This window comes from Pseudopodoces humilis, chromosome 9, assembly GCF_049639895.1.
Source record: "Pseudopodoces humilis isolate 2021_Gansu_Grassland_sample_001 chromosome 9, ASM4963989v1, whole genome shotgun sequence".
Taxonomy (NCBI): domain Eukaryota; kingdom Metazoa; phylum Chordata; class Aves; order Passeriformes; family Paridae; genus Pseudopodoces; species Pseudopodoces humilis.
The window spans coordinates 33,856,249-33,875,791 of NC_142208.1; the positions used below are offsets into that span (position 1 = coordinate 33,856,249).

At 42.3% G+C, this 19,543-nt stretch overlaps 1 protein-coding gene across 3 annotated transcripts in view; it reads left to right on the forward strand.

Moving 5' to 3' along the window:
- The window catches only part of DOCK1 (dedicator of cytokinesis 1), a 261,997-nt gene that overhangs the window by 63,619 nt on the left and 178,835 nt on the right, over nt 1–19,543 (forward strand). For all 3 annotated transcript variants that reach the window (XM_014257704.2, XM_005528870.3, XM_088059823.1), the window contains exons 24-27: nt 8,038–8,108; nt 9,728–9,834; nt 14,906–15,033; nt 16,518–16,613. In XM_014257704.2, coding sequence (XP_014113179.2) covers nt 8,038–8,108; nt 9,728–9,834; nt 14,906–15,033; nt 16,518–16,613 — 402 coding nt within the window. The remainder of the gene's footprint in view (nt 1–8,037; nt 8,109–9,727; nt 9,835–14,905; nt 15,034–16,517; nt 16,614–19,543) is intronic.

The window sequence follows — 19,543 nt, forward strand, 5'->3', positions numbered from 1 at the left end:
TCTGGGGTTGGACTGACATCGTCAGGAGGGGAATTCAGAGGAGGTAAAGGAATTTCTTATCTTTTCTGAAGTTTGTTGTTGCAGCCAGAGCAGCAGCAGGACAGAGCTCAGGGCCAGGGATGTGCTGGGGGCAGCTTCTGAGGGAGGCTGGGAGAGCCAGGAGGGGAGGGGAGCGCAGAAACCTCAGCTGGCATCTCCTGTGGGCACTGCTGGGCACCAGGGTGTGGGGTGGGAATCTGAGCACAAGGAGATGCTCCAGAGCATCTCCATGGAGCCAGGCTGGAGAGGAGAAGCTGCAGGGACACCTCAGAGCCCCTTCCAGGACCTGAAGGGGCTCCAGGAGAGCTGGAGAGGGACTGGGGACAAGGGAGGGAGGGACAGGACACAGGGAATGGCTCCCAGTGCCAGAGGGCAGGGATGGATGGGATTTTGGGCAGGGATTTTTTTAGTTGTGAAGGTGGGGAGGAGCTGGGATGGAATTCTCAAAGAAGCTTTGGCACTGTCCAAGGGCAGGCTGGGGCTGGAGCAGCCTGGGACAGGGGAAGGTGTCCCTGCCCATGGCAGGGGGTGGGAAAAGTTGATTTCTGAGTCCATCCCAACCCAAACAGGGCTGGAATTCCGGTGCTGTTGGATCCATTGCTGAAGTTTTGTGGAAAACCAGTGGTTTTAAACAGATACATCCCCAGGTCCCTGTGTTGTGCAGGAAGATCAGCAGATCTTGCTGCAGCAGTTTTAGGCTTTTTGCACTGATTTTTATAAATACTGGGGAATCTAAATAAGTGTAGGCAGAATAAGTGTGTTTGGAGAGAGATAAAAAGTTGCAAAGACCTCCCCAGAAAATGAAAGTGCTTTACATTAAACAAGGCAGGTGCTTCTTTCACAGATCCCAGTGTTTCCATTTCTCCTTGCAAAAACTGGAATCTTCCTTTGCAGTTTATCACCATGGAGCAGAACTGCCACTGGAACTTTCCTCTGAGATGTTCCCAACTTTTTGGGCTGGATATGCTGGATTTTTTTTCCTGTCTGCTGGGGTAGTAGCCTTCAAGCTGACACAGAATGAAAGACTGCAGTCTTGTGTTCTTAGCAAGAATTCCTCTTTATCTATTCCATTATTTATGTCCTTGTGGAAGCTGATGAGCTGCTGTTGACTGTAGGTCTTCAGTTGTTTAATATTTTGCATTTAAATTGCTGATTTTTTTTTCCTTTTTTAATTTAAATTTTTCAATGCTTTGGGTACGTGTGGCAGGGGGAAAAAAAAGTTTCCTCAAAAGAAAATTCTCAGAATTGTACAAGGATTTAAGATTGTGGAGCACAAAAAGAGGCTTGGAATTTGTACCTCTTTTAGGACTGTGGATATTCCAAAAGTCTTGGGTAGGGGACAATTTATAGGGTTTATATATATAAAACATTAAAAGGTTATTTTTAGATTGGGTGGTGCTACTTCAACTATGGATTTTTACAATAAATAGGTAAAATTCCATATGATCTTGGAATGTGGTTTGAACAGAGCTTTACTAGCACTTAAACCTCTTACAGCACTCTACTGGCACTTAAACCTCATTTCTTTTCCCTTTTTTATACTCAGATGTGTTGGAGTTAAAGTGTTGAGGTGCAGGAACGATTAAAACCCACTTTCACCCCAGGTTATAATCGGTCCTGTGGGTTTGAATTTGGGAAGGTGAACTGGTGAAAATTACAACATTCAAAACAACACAGAAGTTGTTTGTTTTTTCAGTTAATGAAATGAAATTTTTAGGGATTTTTTTTTATGTTTCAGTGTTGTCTGTGGTGGATACAGACATTTCAGAGCTGCCTTTTCCAGATTTTTAAGGTGTGGGGAGGGAAATGCAAGCAGTGATTTGAAGGCTGGTGTGTTGTGGTTGTTCTCTCAGTAACAAAAATTCTCCTCTCACGCTGAGTGGAGTGGGCTGCAGCAATAGCTGGGGAAGGGGAGGTTCCAGATTGTTCTCCAAGCATCAGTTTGACTTTGGGGCTCAAACCTGATGAAATAAGGTGAGCAGCACTTGGTGCCTGCATGCATTTTTAATGCTTACAAGTGTGCTGAGCCTTCCTGGGTTTATTCCTGTTTTCTGCTAATTGGTGCATGATAATTATTTCCTTAACCTTCTCCTGCTGAAGCATGAGCTCAGCTGGAGCTTGAGAGCGATGTTTCAAGTGTGGTAAAAATGCAGATATTCTTTAGTCAGGGATTCCTGCATCTCTCGGGAGGCAGAGAAGCTCCTCCTGCAGTGCAAGGAGCAGGGCCCCTCTGATATTTGCAGTTCTGATTTTGTTCAGGATGGCTGGGAAAAGTCTGGGAGCTCTGAATGATCTGAATGAAGGAGGTGTGAACACTGTGTGTGTATAAAATCACCCTGTGTGATCCTGTGTATAAAATCACCTTGTGTGATCCTGTGTATAAAATCACCTTGTGTGATCCTGGGTATAAAATCACCCTGTGTGATCCTGGGTATAAAATCATCCTTGTGTGATCCTGGGTATAAAATCACCCTGTGTGATCCTGGGTATAAAATCATCCTTGTGTGATCCTGGGTATAAAATCATCCTTGTGTGATCCTGGGTATAAAATCATCCTTGTGTGATCCTGGGTATAAAATCATCCTTGTGTGATCCTGGGTATAAAATCATCCTTGTGTGATCCTGGGTATAAAATCATCCTTGTGTGATCCTGGGTATAAAATCACCCTGTGTGATCCTGGGTATAAAATCACCCTGTGTGATCCTGGGTATAAAATCACCCTGTGTGATCCTGGGTATAAAATCATCTGTGGCCACAGAGAGCTGGGGTGGAAGATGGGATCATTTTTTAATGTGAATTCTCCTGTGCCTGTGGGTTCTTAATAATTCTGGTCACTTGTAAAGCATTTCTCAGTGTCCACTCTGTACTTTAATATTCTGCATTTATTGCTAAAGCTACAGAAAAGTATTTAAATGAAGGCAGGGAAATGGAAGGTGCCTGAGAAGAAAGCAAGAGACTGTGTTAATCTGCAAGGCTTTTCCAGCAGGTGGAATTCTTAATAAACATCACTTCAGATTAGCTGGATAACAAAATACAACTGTGGGTTCAGGTTTCTGAGTCTCTTAGAATCCATGTGGGAAATATCTCCAGAAGATATTTATTTTTGATCATGCTTTGGGCTGTTTTACTCTGAATTTGGGCTGCTTTACACTGAATTTAGTGCCAGAGGTGCTGCTTTGCAACTGGGATAAAAACTGCTTTAGTTTGTGGGCTGAATAACTGCTCTAGGCTGGGGCAAAACTAAACTAGAGTTTAGGTGTTCCTGGATATTGTTTGATCCGGCTGCTGCCTGGGCTTCATTTGGTTTGGATGAGTTTAATGGAATGGCACCCAAGATAATGCTGGGGTGGAAAGGAGGTGCTTCGTTGAGTGGCACAAAAGATGAAAATTAACATTAAAATAATGTTCTCAAATGGAGTCAGGTAAAACAAATTTATTGCTTTGTCAAACAAAAGGGTTCAGAAGAATATTCTGTATTTGGCACAGGGTTTTTTGTGCTTAATTTGGAGGCCAGGCGTGCTGATGGAAACGAATGGCTTTGGAAAATGACAGTTTTAAATTAAGGTGTTTTTTTTTTGCTTTTATGGACTACAAAGAGCTGAACTTAAACCCCAGAAAAAAAGCTGTGGTGTTCTGCTCAGAATACATTTTGTTTAATACTTTGCAAATGTCATTTGGTCAATCTAATGACAACCGTAAGTTAGTTTTTGGTTTTTTTTTTTTAAACAGCTACTGCAAAGAAGCTTTTGTGACACTTTTATTTTGGTAATTCCATTTATGAAGCCAAGAATGGGATAATTTTCCATTTGTGCAAGATTCTTTTTCTGTCCTGCTTTCTTTTCACTCATCAGTGACCTACAGAGGTGATTTCACTTTTGGATTAATTAAGAGATCTCTTTGTATTCTCAACTGTGTAACAAATAAATGAGTAAAACTCATTTTTCTATCTGTTATTCGAAATTATATCAGAAATACTTTAAGGTATTTATCAAAGTTTTATTTTAATGTGCTTTTATTTGCCTGGTGACACAAAGAAAAGCCTTTCACTTGTCTTCTCATCCTTTTGTGAGGAAACTAAAAACCAGAAATTTCCTTGAAAAGCAGCTCCTCCTGGTAGTTTTAGCAGTTGGGCCACTTTCTGTCCAAATAAATAAATGAAGCTTGCTCTTATTTAAATATTCAAGTGTCAGAGTGAAGTTTTTTGAGGTTTGAGGTTTTCCCCACCCAGCAAAAATCTGCAGAAAAAAAATCCTTTCAGAGAATCAAGATAAATAATTCAGATAAACTTTTAGTCATAGAAACTCCTTGAACTTTTAGATCTGGGCAATGTGCTAATTTTGCTCTTGGTAGATCCCATTCTTTACCCATTTTTGTGTCATTAAACCTGTCTGGAAATGAACTCTCAGTGAGAGAAGAGCAGTGCAAAGGACTCTTTATTGATGTTCAGAGGCGCCACTGTTGGGAACAACAATTCCATTGCTCCTGATCTTATTTATTCTGGCCTTTTTGAAGGTTTGTTTTTTCTCTCCAATGATCTTTTGATACCAGCACTGAGTTTGTTCCTTCCACACAAACCCGATTTCCTTGCCAGCTCTAGGTAAGTTTAGAACACAATTAGCTGATAAATCAGTTGATGTTCAGAGGGGTCACTGTTGGGAATAACAATTTCATTGCACCTGGTTTTACTCATTCTGCCTTTTTTACCACATCTGAAGGGTTTTTTCATCTTTTGAACCCAGCACTGCGTTTGTTCCTTGGTGATTTGGCTGCCAGTTGTGGAGAAGTCCAGGAGAACACAATTAGCTGTGATTTCATTAGAAGCCCATCAGTGAATTTATCTGAAAGGTTGCAAAGGGTCCTGCTCCAGACAGAGCTGATTTAGGGAATGAGTTGCAATTAGTCCATGGAAGGATAAATCCTGGGAATTGCTGTCCCCTGCATTGGCTGTGCAGAGAGCTGTGGCCATCAATTATTGCTTAATTTATTCCATTTAAGGCAAAAATTTGACTTTTCTGGCCCTGATTATCTTCACTTAGTGAGTTGTGTTTCTTGGCCCAGTTAATTGCCTTTCTCACAGTTTTTAAAAGTATCCTTGAGGCACTGAGCAGCTCCATGGCTTCTGTTGGCAGCTCCTGCTCAGAGAGAGTGGCAGCTCATGGTTCTTCCCATGCTTTCTGTGGAATAATCCCTTTTACACATGGATATGGTGCTCCTGAAGGGGAAATTAATGTGTAAATTTGTGTGGTTGGGGTTTAGAGGATGAACCACAACATTGGGAGCTGCAGGCTGCCATGGCCTTGTAGATGTGGTGCTGAGCCACGTGAATCACAAAAAAAAATGAAGAAAAAAAGAAAAATTTTCAAAATTTTGAAACATTTCTCAATAAAATGAAACCCCTCTAACACCCCACAGCCAACAGAAGGGTGAGAGTAGGAGGAAATCCAGCTCAGGGAGAATATATCCATTATTCATGCCACACACGGGCTCATTGCTGCTCTCACTCCTTTTCATCCTTCCCCTTTGCTGCTTTATTTGTGTGCTTTGTAGTGCTGGAAATGACTGATTCTGTAACTTGATAAGGGTGGGAATAATTTGTCACTGGTTTTGTACAAAAGAGAGAAGCCCCTTTGGGCAGTCAGGTTTTTATTGCAGCCCAGCTTGAAGCTGTGTGTAATTATTGAGTGTGTGTGTGAGACTGATCTTTGGGTGTGCTTCTCGTGTGATCACAGGGAAATCACTGCAAAAACCCGTTTGATGGAGCATTAAGGTTCCTCATTACTGTGGTTTTTTAGTGCTGGTTGGAATTTTGGAGTGGTTGAGGCATTCCTGTGTAACTCTGGAATGAAGATTTTGGGCTTAGTTTGCCGTGTGCTTCCTGTGGAAATGAGGAATTGGAACCTTTGTCCAGTGCTGATCAAGAGTGAAAAGTAATTAATTTAATTAATTTAAATGGGAGGGGAAAAAAACCCCAAACCAGATGCTTATTTGTCTTTTCCTGATGTTATATGGAAAGATAAGAGCAGGGCTTGGTTTTTTTTCATCTGCTGAATTTCATATTCCTCATTTATGCATTGCAGTGTCCTGGGAATAACCAGCATTGCAATGGAGTTATACTGCTCACAGAAAATCAGCTGCAGGTTGAACAGAGTGAGATCTACAGCGAGAGCTGCTCCTCTACATGATTTAATACCAATAAAAAATTATTTAATAGCCCTTTGGCTTAGATACAGATTTCATCACGTGGCTGCACAGCCTCATACTCTGTTCATCTTGTCACGTCATGGAGCCAGCTGAGGTGGGAAATACACTTCCACAGTCTTCTCTAAATCTCCAGAATTAAACTTTAATTGGTTTGTCCATAAAGTAGACCCTCAGTTGCTGCTAATTGTTGCAGCTACAAGCTGGAAATAGCTGTTGTAAATAGTTTTACCCGGCAGTAGTTCATGGGAGCCATTCAAGTGTTAATTTTTACGTTCAGGTGTGAAATTTTAATTCAAGATATAAAATGCAAGCTCTCTTTTAAGATGTGTTACTAAACATTTATGGCTCCATGCATGTGAATGATCAGCAAATAAACTCCTGTGGTTCCTGACTGCTCATGAGAGCCCTCATCCATCACAGCTCCACTTGCAGAATTCCAGAGGCCACAGCTCAGGAGTCCTTTCAGCAGATGTGGGGATGTTTGATGGTCCAGCTTGACAGCTTCAGTGGGTTATGAGTAAAACTGGATGTTCTGAAATCTGCATCCAGGCCGGGGACAGGCTGGGGGGGTCCCTTTGGAGAGGGGTCTCAGCCTTGGTGGCCTCTTGAGGTTCTCCTTCGGTGTCAGCAAATCATTGCTGTGTTGCTTTTGGGAGCTCTGGGCTTGGCTGGGAAGTGACAGGGGTTGTGGCAGGAAAGGGGCAAGATCTGGGGAAAGAAAGGAGTGGGTTTGTGTTTGCTCCTCAGGACAGTTCTCCCGTGGCTCTGCTGCCTGTAGAAACCTCTGGGGATGGAAAATGTCTGGGTCCAGGCTGGGGAGTGGAAAATGCAATCATTTCTCACATCACAGAGAGGCTTGGGTTGGAAAGATCTTCAAATTGATCCATTCCCACCCCAGCCATGGCAGGGACACCTTCCCCTGTCCCAGCTGCTCCAGCCCCAATGTCCAGCCTGGCCTTGGGCACTGCCAGGGATCCAGGGGCATCCCCAGCTGCTCTGGGAATTCCATCCCAGCCCCTCCCCACCCTGCCAGGGAACAATTCCTGCCCAAAATCCCATCCAGCCCTGCCCTCTTCTCAGGTAAAAATACACCTGCTATCAAACAATTTGATTTAATCAATAGAACACAAGGTAAGGTAGACAAGTCTGGCTGTTCTGGTTTCTATTTCAGTTACTCTGAGTTTTTTTCCTAGTCTGGTGCTCAGTGCATGCAATAACTACAAATTGCTCCTAAGGAAAAAGATAAAATGAGTAAAAATTCCTACAAACAGTTAAAATATTAAATATCTGTTTGTATCTTGCGAGCTCTTTCATGTGCTGTGCAGTGGCAGCTGCGAGTTCAAGGGGAATTGGGAAGAGCCAGGATTTCATGAGTGGCTACCAAGAATTTACTGCAGGGAAAAAATGCTAATTAGTTTTTTTGTTTAATTTTTAAGTAGTGGAGTAAAAATTAAACCCAAACAACTCCAGCGTGGCTGAGGAGGAGGATGAGAAAGTGCTCAACAGAAGTGGGGAATAAAGGGATTAGAGGAACCAAAGGATTTCTATGAAATGTTGGAAGGAGCTTATAAATCTCTAATTTTGGTCTGTTTCCCCAGTTCATGAACATTTCATGCCTCTGTCTTACTATAAATCAGTTTAAAAGTTTAATTTTTGCTGAGTTTCAGCTCAGGTGTCACAGAAAATGGTGAATCCAAAGCCACCTCCTCGTGGGTGATTCTCTCCTTGCAGTCTTTGCATCACCTTTAAACACATCAATTTTGTTAATTTGGGTTTTTTTGTCTTTTTTTTTTTAGGGGGCAGCACTTAAATACTTGCCAGCAATTGTCAATGATGTGAAATTAGTGTTTGATCCAAAGGAGCTCAGGTGAGTAGAGTTAATTAAGAGTGGAGTGTTAATTTTATATAAATATTTATTTATAAAGATATATATAAAATATACACAAATATATAAAATACAAATAATATATATAACCATAAAACTACAACCTATGTATTAATATTTTTATATGTAATTACTACATATATGCTCTCTATAAAAACTACAAAAATATATAAAAATATATAAAAATATAGAAATATCTACTGAGACAACGAAATATGGATCACCTGAGAAGTTTTATCACTTTGGTTTTATTACACTTTTTTGTCCCTTGCAGGTATTTTTTAAGGGCCTGTTTTTTAAACAATAATGTTTAACAAATACCTGACAAACTTTGCAGTACAAACAATTAGCCAGAATTACTAATCAGGCAACTGCCATCAAAACTCTTGGGCTGGACCATGATGCTTCACTCTCTCAAGTATAAATTCCATGTAAATAATAAAACAATAAATAATTTAGTGAACCCTATTGCTGGATCGATGTTCCAGTAGCTCATAAACACGGCAGTGTTGTTAGTAAATAAAAAGGACAATAGGAGGATGTTTAAGAAATGAAAAAGCAGTAGAAGAACCAAATATAAACTGGTACTTCAGGAGGACTTTTAGATTAAAGAGAAAAATATAATTTTATTTTTCATGTTGATGTCACATACTGAAAAAAAAAAAATTAAATCTGATTCTACTCCACAAACCCCTCTAAATTTTGTCTGGTTTTATTTCTATGGTCTTGATACATCAGAAGGAGGAAAAGAGATAAAGTAGGGGTAAAATAAATAAAAAAATACAATTTTAGTTTAATGTTCCAATGGCCTGAGGAACCTGGCATTTACCTTCTGCTTGCCTGAACTGTGAAGTGTTTTACATCAACACTTCCCTGGGCTTAGGAAACCCAGATTTGTAGAGTCTCTGGATTAAATAATAATTTTGGTATATGACAGCAAAATTCCTGGGAAAAGAGAAAGGAAAAAACAGGACTTGGCCTGTTTTACCCTAAATATTACATTTTTTCCTATGGTATCACCAGTACAAATTGCAATTTAATACTGGGAGTATTTAAATTAAGGTTGGCTTCTAATTAGAAATGAAGTCTCAATAGGCAAAGCAAAGAATCCAAGATTTTAGGAAGCGATGCAAAATTATTGAAAAGTCTTGTCAATATTAGGTGGGAGCCCAGCTGATGAGTGTGATGGTTTATCCTAAAATGTTCCTTTCTGGGTTTTTGAATTATGTTTTTTTGTTGGTAGCTTACAGTGTTAATTATCACCTTATTTTTGGCATCCATGATCACGAACGTTCTGATTGACGTGAATAACAGGCAAGGAAGATTTGAAACCTAAAACCTTCAGTGAGACATGGATGAAGAGTCTAAAACTGAGCTAAAAGGGAAGGGGACAAAAGAAATGTCATTAAAAACTAAAGAAATTTGTTGGAAAACTATTAATGATTCTCTGATTTTTTTTAAATTTTTTTTTTTACTGTCTCAAAAATATTGAATTTGCTCATTCAAAAGCATGAAGTTGTGTGTCTGGTACTTTATTCCTGGATGTTTTTCCATGGTTTGGAGGGGAGTTTAATGGATTTTTGCTTTTTCTGTGTGTGCAGCAAGCTCTTCACAGAATTCATCCTGAACGTGCCCATGAGCCGCTTGACCATCCAGAAGCTCTACTGCCTCATCGAGATCGTGCACAGCGACCTCTTCACCCAGCACGGTGAGCAGGCACAATTCCAGGGTTTTATTCCCTGTCCCAGTCCCTCCTGCCATCCCTCTGGAGCCTGGGACACGTTAAGGGACAAGATTTCAAACCAAACCCGAGGCTGGCTTGGGTGGGAAGGGACCTTAAAGCTCATCCAGTGCTTGGTGGGCACCTTCCACTATCCCAGGCTGCTCCAATCCCCATCCAGCCCAGCCTTGGGCACCAGGAGAATCCTGACACTTCAGGTTATAAATGGTAAAGAAGTGAAAGTGCAAAATGACCAGAAAACCTCGTGGTTTGTTTAAAAGCAGCTGTGTTATTGGCCTCTGCTGTAACTTTGTGCTGGGGTTTATCAAAAATCATGAACTCAGCTTTTGTGCCCAGTGGGCTGGTGTGGGGGGAATGGAGGTTTTTGATGTCCTCTCTGCACTGGAGCTGTTCCCTGGCTGAAGGAGAGCAGCACAGAAACCTTTCAGAGGCTGCTGTTCGTCCATGCCTTATTATTTACTCCTCTCCCATTAATGGGCCGGTGAAAGATAAGTTCAGCCAATTCTCCTACAGATTTCCTCCTTTGAGGTGAAACACTTGATGCATTTTCAGGCTGGCTGCAGGTTAAACTGAGCCAAACAAAGTGTTTGTGTGCTGGCAGGGAAGGTAATGAGGGAGCAAATAGGCACTGGTTCAGTGGGAAAGGAGATTTGGAAGGATTCTGCTCTCAGATCACAAAAACTGAGACCACTGAATGCTGATAAAACAAATTTTGCTGGTTCCAATTTAAAAAATCTCGGTGGATTGTCATTATGGTGGTTTTATACCACTCTTACAATCACTGAGAAACAGCTTATCACCTGTGTCACCATGTGTAGAAACTCGGTAGAAACAGCAAGTCCCGTCTTCATCTTCACTTCTAAAATGATTTGAAATTATTCAGCCCTTAAGTGCTGGATTTTCAAGAAGTAAAAGCAGGAATACAGATGGAGTTGTTTCTGTTGGGGCCTGGGTGAAATGGTGTCCCCAAGAAAAATTGAGTGTTTCCTGGGAAGAGCTATGTTTCAGTGTTACTCATTTGCTTCATTCATTGCCAGCACTTTGGGGCAGAAGTCAGTAATACCAGGGATCATCCTTTACTCTCCTGGGGAGGAAGAAATGGAGATAACTCAGATAAAACAAGAAACTGAGTGTAAAACACACCCCTGAGAAAGGCTAGAGGGACACGTGGTGTGTTTGCCCCATCAATCTTTGCCTTCCCTTACTGCAGTGGTTCCATTTTTGGAGGGGCAGGAGGTGGGAGCTGTGTGTGGCTGGTTTGTTTTCCAAACCTGACTCCCAAACTCAGCCCTTCAGGGTGAGGGGAATGGTGTAGTCCAACATCATTGAGCTGCTGAGAAATTGAAATGGCTCTGTTTTAATGAGAGGGTGATTAATCAGGGCCCAGGCCAGGTTTGCTGACAGAACAGTGCTGCTAAATGGCTCTGAGATCTTATCAGGAGGCTCCTAAGCAAGGTTTTCCTGTCACTGCCTGTTAGGAGTGTTTTAAATCCAACAGCTTTTGCTGGGGCTGGGATGGGGATTCCAGGCACGTGCACTGACCCAAACCTGGGATTCCCATGGATGTCTCAGGGTTTTTATTCACTGAACAAAGTGTGGCCTTTAAAGCTGCTCTTGGCCTCACAGAGTCCCAGGTTGGGCTGGAGGGGCCTTAAATCCCATCCATTCCCAGCCCCTGCCATGGCAGGGACACCTTCCCCTGTCCCAGCTGCTCCAGCCCCAATGTCCAGCCTGGCCTTGGGCACTGCCAGGGATCCAGGGGCAGCCCCAGCTGCTCTGGGCACCTGGGACAGGGCCTGCCCACCCTGCCAGGAACAATTCCTGCCCCAAATCCCATCCAGCCCTGCCCTCTGGCACTGGGAGCCATTCCCTGTGTCCTGTCCCTCCATCCCTTGTCCCCAGTCCCTCTCCAGCTCTCCTGGAGCCCCTTCAGGCCCTGGCAGGGGCTCTGAGCTCTCCCTGGAGCTTCTCCTCTCCAGGTGAGCCCCCCCAGCTCTCCCAGCTTTTCCTCATAGGAGAAGGGCTCCTTCCCTCTGATCTTCTCATTGTAATTCCACATCATGATCATTCTCTGAAGTTTGTGTCTGAAGCCTCAGATGTGCTGGGAACCTTTCATAAACATTCAAATTCACTTGAAAATAAATCAAACCCCTATCCACAGCCTTTTTCAAATTTAGATTTTCCCGTCACTTGCTCTGTGGGCTTGAGTTGTTGCCTGCCCTTCGTGCTTCTCACTGATTCAGGAATTTTCAACTGATAGGGAATACTTTCATATAAGCTGTCAACTAATCCTGGATCCTGTTGGACAAATGAGATTTTCTTTCCTAAAAGCAATATGCACTATACAGGATTGTGGACTTAAGGCAGGCTGGCAAATGCACAGGAAATTTCATCAGCCTGTTTCTGGTGGAGAAAAAAAGGCTCTAATTCTGTGCCTTGAGAGGTCAAGGAAGATTTATTTGTGTCTCCAGGGGAATTAAAATTCAAAATACATGAATTTGTGAAGCTTGAAGGACTTGGGGGCGAGAGGGGTGGGTGTGTGAAGCAGTTTGCTGAAGCATTTTGCTTTAGTGATGTCGTTGAGTGATTGATGATTCAGTGGGAAATCAGGAGAGTTTGGGACCTTGGATCAGAATGGAGTCTGGTGGGTGGGGTTTGTGTGTCTTTAAAAAATAAAAAAGTAAAATATAGTTTTAAAATTAATTTTATTCATATTTATAAACACAAATATGAATATGTAGTAATTAGATAAATAATGTTTCCATATAGAAGTAAATGCATCTATAAATAAATAACATCCCTACAACCTTACAATAATATAATATATATAATCTTATATATAATTTTCATTTCACTACTTGGAAATCAAACAAAAAGTCATAAACATAATTTTTCCCTGAGTGTGGAGCTGTTTAATAATAATTTAGTGGATATTTTCAGTGCTCATGGTTGGGAGTTAAATGAAGTGTCCTATCCTTGCAAACGTCAAGGTTTTGGTTTATGTAAACAGTGATTTGTCTGATTTGTTTTGTCCTATGGAGTTATTTGGATTCGCTGTTGCTTTGTTTTCCAAATGACTTCCAGCTGATTGCCAAGTGAGCTGTGGAGCTGCTGTAGTTAGAAAGAGAAAATCCAGGGATTTTTCCATGAGGAATTTGAGTCTATTGGATATTAGTAGACAACACCCAGCATTTATAAGATTTCTTATTGTTCAGTTATGACTCAACTCACAAGCTGTGAAGTGGAAACAAAGTTACTGAGCACTGGTTAAATTTCTTTGGCCACTCAAATGAACCATAAAATAAATGGATTTATCAGTCTTCCAAGAAATAAAATGTTTTTATTGACACAAATTTGTGGTGTGTGTTCACCTTCAGCAGAGCTCCTGTGTTCATTGAAAGCTTTCATTGAGTGTTGCTAATTGATAATTCCTGTTGAGCATCCTTTGGTACAGATGAATATTTGATTCTCTCTGACATTAAATCACCACGGCTGGACTTTGCTCTGGAACAGATGTGGAATTATCATTGTCTGTGATCACTGTGCAGCAGATCCTGAGCTGGCTTGGGAGCAGGAACTGATGTTCTGGATCATGAAGTTCCCCATCAATCAGGGCTGGGAGGTGTTTGTGGCTCCCAGTGTTGGGGGTTCACCTTTCCCCCTCTGTTTCCCAGTGATCTGTGCAGAGGCCATCAGTGTTTTTGGAAACAGTTCATAGCAAAGATGCCCTGAAAATCTCATCTTCTGGTAGGGGTTGGCACCACAGCACTGGGTTGGTTGAAACATCCCAGAGTCATGGAGTGGTTTGTGTTGGAAGGGACCTTAAGCTCATCCCATTGCATTCCTCTTGGACAGGGACACCTTCCCCTGTCCCAGCTGCTCCAGCCCCAATGTCCAGCCTGGCCTTGGGCACTGCCAGGGATCCAGGGGCAGCCCCAGCAGCTCTGGGCACCTGTGCCAGGGCCTGCCCACCCTGCCAGGAACAATTCCTGCCCCAAATCCCATCCAGCCCTGCCCTCTGGCAGTGGGAAGCCATTCCTTGTATCCTCCACTCAATTCTCTCCTGTCAGGGAGTTGTGCAGAGCCAGGTCCCCCCTGGATGTCCTGACTGGGCCCCCCAGCTGCTCCTCACCACCCTTGGGATGATTTGTGCAGTTCCCAGCCCATTTTGTATCCCCCCATGTTTCTCAGCGGCCCAGGTGGGAGCTGAGGAGCCCTGGCAGCTCCACCCAAGGGAGGGAGTGTTCTGTGCTGGTTGTGTAATTCCAGACTAAGCCCTGTGACAAATCAATCAGTTTTCCCTTCTTCAGAAATCCAGCCTGATTGCCTCCCCCACTGATCAGTGTAGCTCCAGCCACTGGAACTCAGAGGTGACTCGGATATTAAACTGATCTTTGCCCCCTTCCTACCAGTGGGGCTTGGCAGGGCTGTGGAGCATTCTCAACCCTCTCTAATTAGGGGCCTTTTAAGTTATTAAAGACTGATTCACCTCTCAGGCTTTGCAGAGACATTCCTGTGCCTGTCCTGGAGTGCTCAGCAGCTGGGCTTTGGGGTTCTTTCCCCCCCCCTGCATTTGGGGATACTTTATAGTACATGACCCCTCTGCCCTGTGGGGTTCTGCTTCGTCTGCTCTTTCCTTTCCATGTTAGTCCAAAATTCAGGGAGCAACATATCCTGAGGTTTCCCAAAAGCAGACTGTGATCACAGAGCATCTTTGGGGCAAATCTGCAGAACCAAGCTGTTCACTGGGCTGACATTTATATGGATAATTAGTAATTAATTTGGACCTGGCGGTTCCCTCCATGTAAGAACAGTTTGAGTACTTGAGCAAGGAAGGGATTTTTTTTTTAATAGAGTCAAATAGTCAAAGGCTGTAGCAGTTTAGAGGCAGAAGTTTTTAAGGTGAGGTGAGGTTTTGGTTGAAAAGCTTGAAGTTAATTTGTTTTTCCTGATTTTTTTTGTGTCTTATGTAAGCACTGAAGCACATCAGCCTGAAGGCCCTGAAAGCTGTGTTTGTAACCTCGTGTTTTGTGTGCAGACTGCAGGGAAATCTTGCTGCCAACAATGACAGACCAGCTCAAGTATCACTTGGAGAGACAAGAAGATTTGGAGGCTTGCTGCCAGTTGCTGAGTAACATCCTGGAAGTGCTCTACAAGAAAGATGTGGTGAGTGCAGGGTGGCTCTGTGATGAGTAACACTTCACAGAAACTGTTTTAGTGAAGTGAATTAAGCAGGTAACTCCTGAAGCTTTAGATTTTTTTATTTTTCTTTTCTATAACCTCCTAACCAGCCTTTTCTAGCTCTTAGTTTTCCAGTGATGAGGATGTGTTGTGTGGCATCTCACACATCACATCCAGCACAGCACTTCTTGTTCCTGAGGCACATCCAGTACAGCTTCTCTGGTTAGATAGTGAATAAATAAATATCCTTAGGAGTTAAACCATGCTCATTTACTGTGCCTGGCCTCTTCCAGGTGGAAAATGTTTTGTTTTGATGGTTTTTCTTTTCTCCCATGGGCATTTTGGGAAATGTGCATTTGAGTTGTATTGTTGCTGACATGGTTCCCAGACATACAGCATGTGTAATACCCCTTTTTTTTGCCATAATAGTCTATTTTTTGCTTTCTCTTGACCTGAACAAACTTAAAAATATTGGTGCTTTGCCAGAGAGCTGCAGTGCTTTGATGCTCTCCTAAAATTTGGGGTGCTGCTGCTGCCTGAACCTTCATACACTAACTCAGCTGGAAGGGACCTGAGGGGTCAGCTACTCACATCCTCTCTGGTATCATATTTAATTGTGGTTTTTTGGGTTTTGCTCTGAGTTTTTGTTTTTGGAAGTAGCTCTGTGTGGCTGCTTCAGAAGGGGGGTTGTTCTACAGGAGGAATTTGGTTCTGGCAGCTTGGCTGCTCCTGTCAGTCTTTGTTGGCTGCTTTTCTCTCCGTGGTGAGAACCCACCTGCAGCTCCACCCTTTCCCAGGCTGATCCTGGCAGCAGGACCAGCTCCTGGGTGAGTTTGTGCTGGGGATGGATCGTCCTTCAAATATGCACATCTATTTTTCATCCATAAACTAAAAGATGGGAGCAAAGCTCATCTGTTTCTTTCTCCTTGTTGTGTTTTTGGCTTCGTTTTTTGCCCACTGTGTGAAGTTTCTGGACTTGTCCTTAAAAGCTGCTTGGAATAAATATTTCATTTTAACTCTTTCAAAAGTAGTGGTAGATTGCTTCTAATATTGACTGAAATTGGCAGTTCCTTAATGAAAGTTTTGCTTTTCTCTTCCTTTTAATTGAGCTGTTGCAGAGCAGCCCCCCCACCCCGATCTGGTAATGCCTGTGGGGGTTTGATGTTGGAAAAATGACTTGGGGGAAGAAAATTAATGGGTAACTGAATGCCATAGGCTGCATTTCCAGGCTTTTGGCTTTTCATTGACATTGTAACAGCACATTTTCACTTATCAGTAACATTAGTAACATATTAGTAACATATCAGTATTAGCAAAATAACACTTTGTTGAAGTGGGAGACTCATTCCCTGCTTTTGATCAACAGCAAGTGATGTTTTATTTAATTTTCACCAGACAGGTGGGTTGAAAGGCAGCACAAATAGTTCAGTTGTGTTTGTAGTTATCACTGATTTATTCCTTGTCCTCAGGGCCCCACACAACGCCATGTCCAGATCATCATGGAGAACCTGTTGAGGACGGTGAACAGAACTGTGATTTCCATGGGACGGGACTCAGAGCTCATTGTAAGTAAACTCAAACACCTCTGTCACATCTTCCTGAACCTGCCTGTAATAGGATTGCAATCCCAGGTGACCCAAAGCAATCAAAATATCCTCTCTTTCTCTCTCTCTCTGTGTGCTCAGGAAGCTGGAAAGCACTGCCTGGTAATTTTACTGTGCTTGACACAGAGGAAGAGAAAAAAAAATTAAAAATAAAAGAGGCTTGAAAAATATCTGTGAGCAGGTGATTAGCCAGGATTGATATCTGTGTGCACCAAAATGATGTAGTATTGGTAATTAGCCAGCTGAGGAGTGTGGAAATGAGACTTGGCTGTTGTTATTGCATTACAAGCATTTACTTGTCTTTTTGACTTAAATTGAGATAACCAAGGTAAGTGTCCAAATGACTGAAGAACAGAGGCCAAAATTAAGTTTAGAGGAAGGACTGATGCAAGCGACCCTATTGACTTAACACTGTGCTTTTAAAGCCTTACACTTGAATTTTTCCACTGTTAATTAATTAATATTGGACTAAATAATGAAAAAAATAGTGAGGCCTGTTGATATCTGAGGATAAATCTGAGTGTGTTTTTGGGAGTCTCTGTGTATATTTGCCTTGTCTTGTATTCTTTTGTAGCTGTCTGCATCTGGCAGCTGATCTCATCAGCAGGGACCTGGTGAAAGTGAGCCAGGTTTGTGCTGTGTCTGAGCACTTGTCCCTCAGTTCTGCATCACTTTGGGTCACTTTGGATTAATGCACTGATTTCTTACCACAGGGTTAATTGTTAGTCAGATAGATGAGTCCATCAGCAACTTGATCTTTTGATCTCCTCTTTCCTTCCCAATTTAAATTCTCCCTGTAATTGCACACAGTGATGTTTGACTTTTACAGGGCTCTGTGCCCTCAGCACATCCTCTGTACCTCCTGCTGCCCATTCCCTTGGCATTTGGGGTGCTCATGTTGGCAAATCTGCAGTAATTTTGTCTTTGGTGCATCATCCACTGGCTTAGTTTTGGTTTTCCACTTGGATCACTTTGAGTTTTGTTGTAAGGAAGGGTTAATGGGTGTCCAGATCCATTGCTGGAGCAAGAAGTCACAGAATCCCTGGATGGTTTGGGTTGGAGGGACCTTAAAGCTCATTCTGTTCTAACCCTGCCATGGGCAGGGACACCTCCCACTATCCCACGGTGCTCCAAGCCCTGTCCAGCTTGGCTTTGGACACTTCCAGGGATGGAAATCCACATTATCTGTGGGGAAATGGTTCCAAGCAGATCCTTCCTACAGAATATTCCAGTGCTGGGATGCAGTAACAGTGCAGGGAAGTCGACTTGTGTGTTATTTTAACTTCCTCAGTTTCAGGCTGAATGTGAGTTAATTATTGTTTTGATGAATGTGATTCAGGTGATATTTAAAAATGTTAATTATGCCTTTTGCAGTTAGCAGAGTAGATTTGAAAACTTGTGTGTGTGTTTGAACTCAGCAGTGATATTAAAGATGTGCATTGTGCTGGTGAGCACAGCCTGAATCCCTCCACGCACAGCCTCTATAATCAGCTAATGAACACAGAGATTTCAGGGTATTTTTAATGAGTACTTACTCCTACCTTACAATGCAGCCTTTCCTGAAGAGATTCCCCTGTTAAATAACCAGACACAACTCATTTTTGTGGTGTCAGCAATGGAGGAGGAGTAGAATGAATAATAATAATTAGGAAGCACAGCTTGACCTCTCTTGGATCAGATTTGGGTTGAAATGATGCAGTGGCCTATCTTTTTTTCAGTTTTACCTGTAATAGAGAACTAACCACACAGAGTGACTGGAAGGAAGGAATTTGAAATACCTGACAGAGGTCAAGTAATGATAACTTCTTTAAAATAAGTAAAATATAGCACATAACCAATTTTTTATTCTAAAAGTGTAACTCTGCTGATGTCCTAAAGCTGGCATGTTTTCTCCTTGGAAAAATACTTAGTGACACCATCTCCATCCAAAACTTGATGTTACATAATGCAGTTTGTGAGCAGTGGAGGAATGTCAAGGATTTAAGTGCTCAAGTGAAAAGTTTTAATTGCAGGATGAGCCTTTTCTGCAGCGTTGAACTGGACAGTTCCCTCTGGCTTTGCACATTTGGTTTTCATTTTTTTCCTCCTTAAATGTGAGCTCCTTGATAAAATAAAAGGAAGTTTTGTCTTATACCTTCAAAAGAGAATTACTTTCAAATAAGAGACTAGTTGCAAGGAGAAGAACCAGATACTAAGCGAAATGAAGTATAAATGATAAGTTAAAAATCTGATTTGTCAGTAGTTTTGGTAAGAAGAGGATTTTTAATCCTCGTTGCTTTTGGACTGTTTTTCCCTCTGTAAGTCTCACTGGTGGTTTTCACTTGATCCATTTGCTGAATAGAAGATTTATTATTATTATTATTTATATTTATTTTATGTAATGATTCTATTATTAGTACAGGATGCAGCCTGAGGGTGCTGAGCTGTGTCCTGCTGCTCCAACCTGCCTGGTTTAGGTTAATTTTGCTCCTGCCTCGAGCTGCTGCTGCTCCTGGCACAGTGAGAAACCACCTGGAAAAAAAATCACAAAACCTTTCTTACGGAAGAACACATTGCCTGAAGAAAAAGTGAATTGAATAAACTTCCTTGAGCCTTTGGAAGGGTGGTTTTAAACCATCTCTTTCCTTTCCTGGTGGCTTTTGGACAATGTTGGGTTCCACGTGAGGCAACATCTCGGCCTCCTCCAGTAAATCAGGACAGGGCAGCCTCGGTGGCAGCTCCAAAATGATCCATGGCTGCTCCTTCTCCTTGTGTCAGCAGCTTGGGATGTGCCTCATTTCCAAAGCTGAGGAAACCAAACTCTTCTAATTTCTGAAAGGAAATCTCCTGGCCTAGGGGAATATTGGGTTGGAACGAGATGATCATAAGGTCCCTTCCAACCCAAACCATTC